At 50.5% G+C, this 6000-nt stretch overlaps 1 protein-coding gene across 1 annotated transcript in view; it reads left to right on the top strand.

Moving 5' to 3' along the window:
• Positions 1–2053: 2053 nt before the first annotated feature.
• KCNK5 (potassium two pore domain channel subfamily K member 5) overlaps positions 2054–6000 on the top strand; it is a 34292-nt gene continuing 30345 nt past the window's right edge. Inside the window, exon 1 of the mRNA XM_088445325.1 lies at positions 2054–2551. Coding sequence (XP_088301451.1) covers positions 2366–2551 — 186 coding nt within the window. The 5' untranslated portion in view covers positions 2054–2365. The remainder of the gene's footprint in view (positions 2552–6000) is intronic.

The following is a 6000-nucleotide window of genomic DNA, read 5'->3' as shown; positions in this document are numbered from 1 at the left end:
CCCAGGCACCCCAGGTATATGGGAACCCATTTATGGATGGCCAGCGATCATCACTGGTTAGCAACCATAGTTTGCCAGCAATGGTCAATGGTTTTGGCGCTGTGCACCATAGCCTCGTCCTCCTTCTCTGATTGACCACATTCCTGTGTCCCACAGTAGTGATACCCATCATTGGTTCAAACCACATATGGCTTTCCGTCGATAGTTTCCTGCTAGCGATGTAAAGTATCAAAGTGACCATCGATGGGGACATTCGGTGGCCATCCCTATACCCAGGCAGCCCAGGTACATGCACATGGGATCCAGTCAATAGATAGACAATAATTAGATACACAATGGCTACATAGACAACAGATGTTAGACAAGCAATAGGTTGACAGGGGGGAAAAGGGTCGACACATAAAATGTCGACATGGATAAAGGTTGATGAGCACAAAAGGTTGACAGGGTCAAAAGGTCAAGGACAGTTAAGAGTTAGGCACCAGGAAGGAGGGTTAGGTACCAAGGGGAGGGTTAGGGTGAAGATTAGGGTTAAGTAAAAAAAAAAAAAAAAGGGTCAGCCATTTTCATGTTGACAATTTTTGTGTCGACCTTTATCCATCTCGACCTTTTCGGTTTCGACCATAGGGTAACCAGGCTCCTCAGATACATGCACATAGGTTAACCTCGGCACCCCAAGTACATGCACATAAGGGAACTTGGGCACCTAAGTACTGTATGCAAATAGGTAAACTCAGGCGATATGGAGTCGGGAAGCCGGCAGACCTAATCCCGTCAGCCGGCTTCCTGACTGCTTAATCCCGGCGAGGGTTAAATGAGAGGCATCTAAATCTAGACGCCTCTCATTTTACCAACGCCTGGAGACCGGTGCACGGCATCCCGAAGCGAAGGGTTGCCGGGCGCCGAGCGCGGATAGCCGTTTAGGGTTCCCTAGGGGGACAGGGTTAGGCACCCCCCCGGGAGCTTAGGGTTAGGCTAGGGGAAGGGGGGTTAGGGTTAGGCACCCCCCGGGGGACTTAGGTTTAGGCGCTTAGAGGGAGGATTAGGGTTAGGCACTGGGTGGAAGGTTAGGGTTATCTCCCGTAAGGGAGGGTTAAGGGAGGGAATTAGGTTAGTCAATACTTAAATTAGGGACGATCGTGATTTCACCCATGTCGGGCAGCCGCTGTCGGGATTACAACAGCCGGACATGCGTCCAGCAGTAAATCATACCGATTCCACTCAGGCACCCCAGGTACATGCACATAGGGTAACCCGGGCACGCCAAGTCATGCACATAGGGTAACCCGGGCACCCCAAGTACATGCACATAAGGTAACCCGGGCACCCTAGGTACATGCACATAAGGTAACCCGGGCACCCCAGGTACATGCACATAGGGTAACCCGGGCACCCCAGATACATGCACATAGGGTAACCCGGGCACCCCAGATACATGCACATAGGGTAACCCGGGCACCCCAAGTACATGCACATAGGGTAACCCGGGCACCCCGAGTACATGCACATAGGGTAACCCGGGCACCCCAGACACATGCACATAGGGTAACCCGGATACCCTAGGTTCATGCACATAGGGTAACCCAGGCACTCCAAGTACATGCACATAGGGTAACCCAGGCACCCCAGATACATGCACATAGGGTAACCCAGGCACCCCAGATACATGCACATAGGTTAACCCGGGCACCCCAGATACCGTACATGCACATAGGGTAACCCGGGCACCCCAAGTACACTCACATAGTGTAACCTGGGCATCCCAGGTACTTCAGCACCAAAGTACATGCAGGTACTGTAACCCGGCACACAGGTACTGTACATAGGGTCGGAAGCAGCTCTCACTGCTCAGGTTTGTTGTTTGGAAACTTTTCCGAAAGTTTGAATCGAGTAGCAGAGCAGGAAGGGGAGGGAGGAGAAGTCACTTTATGTCCCCGGTGTATCGGTGCCTGGGGCGGGCCTCACCCTCTCCCCTCCCCATCTCTCGGAGTCTCTCACTACATATAGGAGGAGAACCCCAGGCAGCGGGTATATTGAGTCAGTGAGCCGCCAGACACGTGTATCCCAGCGCAACAGCCACTCAGCCAAGGGCGCACTCCGCAAAGTGCTCCAAGGAGCCTCACCACCAGCAACTTGATAAATGCTCGGGAGCGGCCGGGCTGCCGGGTTCTCCATGCCGGGGCCACTCAGCCACAGCAGCCGGGGGCCGGCGACAGCAACTTCTCCACAGTGAGAGAGCTCTGTCAGAGGCAGCCTGTGAGAGGGGCTCTGTCTCACCCAGCCGGCACTGCCAGGCTCCCCATGCCAGGGCACAGTCCTGCTGCCACTCTGACCACAGCTGTGAGGCTCTGACCCAGCTGCTGCCATGGTGGACAGGGGACCTCTCCTCACCTCTGCCATCATCTTCTACCTGTCCATAGGGGCAGCTATCTTCCAAGTCCTAGAGGAGCCCAACTGGAAAAAGGCCACTAAGGAATTTGATGAGAGCAAAAGTAAAATCCTGGACAAGTACACCTGCCTGACCGTGAGGGACCTGGAGGAGATCCTGGAGGTAAGATGCCTTTCCACTTACACTGGGATGAAATGGTTTAAGTATAACTGCAAACTATTGGCAGAGTGCAGGGATCTGAGGTCCCAAGTGTCTGATGCAATAATGTGAGTGGGAACTTTTGCAGTGTGGGCAAAAGCTGTGCAGTCTGGGCAGGTGCAGTGTATGCTGAGTGGGCAGGTACTGTGGGCGCTGAAGTTGCGTGGTGTGCGCTGACCACATGGGCAGTAACTGTGGGTCTGATTCAGTACTGATCGCTATTGCAGCTCCGTAATCACACGCAGATCCACATTTTGAAAATATGCTAATGTTTGCAATCACAATGCCATCGCAGGCTAACATAAGGACACCCACATCCCCTTACACACATCCATAATACTTAGCAAAATAGCGAAACCATTGGTAACATCGAGTACCATCAGTCCTTCACGCAGAATTACTGCAGCCTTGACCTTACTTAGAAATTGCTAACTTCATTGCAGGCAGTGAATACTTAAGCTGCGCATTGCAATGGCTAATTTATGCACGCCCATGCAATGGCGGTCAAATGTACTGACGCGCTTGCGTTTCACAGATCATCGCCACCCTCAAGAGGTCACTTCCTGTCACTTCCTGTCAATCCCTCCGCGATGGGTCTGTATAGTCACTGCGATCGCAGTGAGACATTCGTGTACGCACATTGTGATGCATGCGCAGAATGCAAAAATTGTCCGACTGCGTGCGTAATCGCATTTGCGATCCTTGCTGAATCAGTCCCTGTGTGTATTGAAGCTGCGCCACGTGGGCAGGTACTGTGTGCTCTAAAGCTGTGTTCTAGGCATTGGAGGGTGAAGGTGCTGTGTGCGCTGAAGCTGTCGTGCTCTCAAGCTGCGCCGCGTGGGCAGGTGCTGTGTGTGTGCTGAAGCTGCGCCGCGTGGGCAGGTGCTGTGTTGAAGCTGCGCCGCGTGGGCAGGTGCTGTGTTGAAGCTGCGCCGCGTGGGCAGGTGCTGTGTGTGTTGAAGTTGCGCTGCGTGGGCAGGTGCTGTGTGTGTTGAAGCTGCGCCGCGTGGGCAGGTGCTGTGTGCTGAAGCTGCGCTGTGTGTGTTGAAGCTGCGCCGCGTGGGCAGGTGCTGTGTGTGTTGAAGCTGCGCCGTGTGGGCAGGTGCTGTGTACTAGTGTTGCATCGTGTGGACAGGTGCTAATCAGCTGTGTGCGCTGGAGCTGCGACCTAGGCTTTGCATGGTGAAGGTGATGTGTGCACTGAAGCTGCGCTGCGTGGGCAGGTGCTGTGTGTGAGCTCAAGCTGCGCTGCGTGGGCAGGTGCTGTGTGAGCAAGCTGGGATCCAGATGCTGTAACTTCACTACAGGGGGAAGGTGCTGAAACTGTGCCCAGGTGTTGCAAGGTTAAGGCACTGTGAGCCTGATTCAGAGCCGGACGCTATTTGCGCTCGCTAGTTCAGAAAAAGGGACTGGCTATTTAAATTGAGCGCTCGGTCTTTGTGGTCTGACACCTCTGTCTGAGCGAGCGTCCGAAACATGTGGTCGCTATTTTGTAAAGACGCCCCCTGGCCGCTCGCATCCTACGTCATCTCCGCTATTTATTAGATTAATCGAGTACATCGAAAGGCGTATGAACTGCTCGCTATTCTTGTGGTAGCATTTTCCTACCGCAATCATGCGAACAGTTCAGGCTAAGAGACAACCAAGTGACGTGGTCGATGACGCTGCTTTGTTAATTATGCACACACATAAAACGCTCATTTTGACCGTATGGCACGCCTGCGTTCTGATCTCCACTCCCCGTTTTCAAGCACCTTCCCCTGTTACCACCCACAAACGCCTCATTCTGTCACTCAAATTAGCAGGCATTCGCTATTTTGTGAGCACACGATTTCCGACCGCAATGACTGGTTGGCGCATGCGCATTACAACCCATACGTATGCGCAGATGTGCGAACATCGCTCAGAACGAACGAGCGGCCGCTTACGAGCGGCTCTGAATCAGGCCCTGTGTGTGCAGAAGATGTGCCCCAGTCGCTGAAGTTGCGCTGTGCATTGAAGCTGCTCGGCGTGCACTGTGTGCGATGAAGCTGCACCGCAGAGCGCACATGTCAGCAAAATACTGTTTTGTAATCGCTAAACCCAAAGGGAAAGCAAACACTCAGCTACTTAATATCAATGGAATTATACTTCACTGTTTGTGCTTAACTTCAGGGTGGAGTCCAACAGGTGCTTTACAGCCAGCATGAGAAGGGTTTATGCCTCATTTATTTTTCTTTATAGAGCTTTTATTGCATCTTATAGTGTCCTTTTAACGTTCTCTGTGTGACAGGGTCTGACCAGATCAGTGTATTGTTTGGAGGATGTTTTTACTGAGCGTTTTATATACTTTGCTGTTTGTAGAGTGCTCCTGCGACTGTCTCAGTCTTACGCCTAGATATTGGGTGACTTTAGTGCGGTTACATATTGAGGGGAAAATAACCTACGCTCCCACCACTAAGTGCCACTGGCTGCATTTAAGGGGAGCAGGCTGTTCAGCTCCCACCATGTAAGTGTGTGTAGCATATTTTGGGATCTCTCTAGGAATATGCCAGGAAAGTGTGTTTCTAATAACCATTTCCCTGACTTGTGTTTCAGCCTCTACAGATGTGTAGTAAGTTTGTCTCCAAATGTTTTTATATTAATCTAAAAAAGCCCATTTCTGGCGCAAGTTTTCTGGCCACTGTGTACTCATCAGAGGGAAAGCTGATCCAGGGCTGCTATATTATAATAGTTTTTTCCTCTGTTCTAAAGCTTTTATACTATAGACGTGTCCTCTTGTATTGCCTTGAAGGTCAAACTTAATTTACACTCTCTCCTAAAATATAATTTATATGCACTTTTCTGTTTTTTTAAGAACCTTGTCCCGTACAGGCTACTAGTTTCTGTTGCATTGTAATAATAATATATCCACGTCATCTTTTCTTAGAGGGAAAGTTGTATGATGCAATGTGATGTCATACTGTGACATCATGCTGTGACCTCATACACCACTGTCTCTACCTGTATGGCTTCCGGAGGTTTGTGACGTTCTCCTGCTTATTCCTGCGCAATATTGGCTTGTGGTTAGTTTAGAATCAGATGCTGTATATGATTCCCCTAAATAAAGTGCCTATTTTATTATAGACCTTCTCTGGAAGTTTTCCCACCTACACTTTTTTAGGAACAATCCAGCACCCCTCTTCTTCTAAACAGTACTGAAGAAAAGTGTTCAGCTCTTTGCTCACCAACCAGCAAAATTGTGCCCAGGAGAACAGGGGTTAAATCTATGCCTGAGGCCGTGTGAGTACCCTCTGGTGTTATGTCCGAGTGCAGGAGGGGGATTAAATTACTCAACCCAGGGAGCTCTCCACTCTGCAGCAAGTACAAATTTAAAACTTCCACCGCTTTTTTTTAAATTAGATTTTTTGTTTTTTTTTACTTAGTTTTTATTT

Source organism: Taudactylus pleione, unplaced genomic scaffold (genome assembly GCF_031769625.1).
Source record: "Taudactylus pleione unplaced genomic scaffold, aTauple2 ptg000378l, whole genome shotgun sequence".
Lineage (NCBI taxonomy): Eukaryota > Metazoa > Chordata > Amphibia > Anura > Myobatrachidae > Taudactylus > Taudactylus pleione.
The sequence above is the reverse complement of the archived record's forward strand: the minus strand, read 5'-3'. Positions and strand labels throughout refer to the sequence as shown.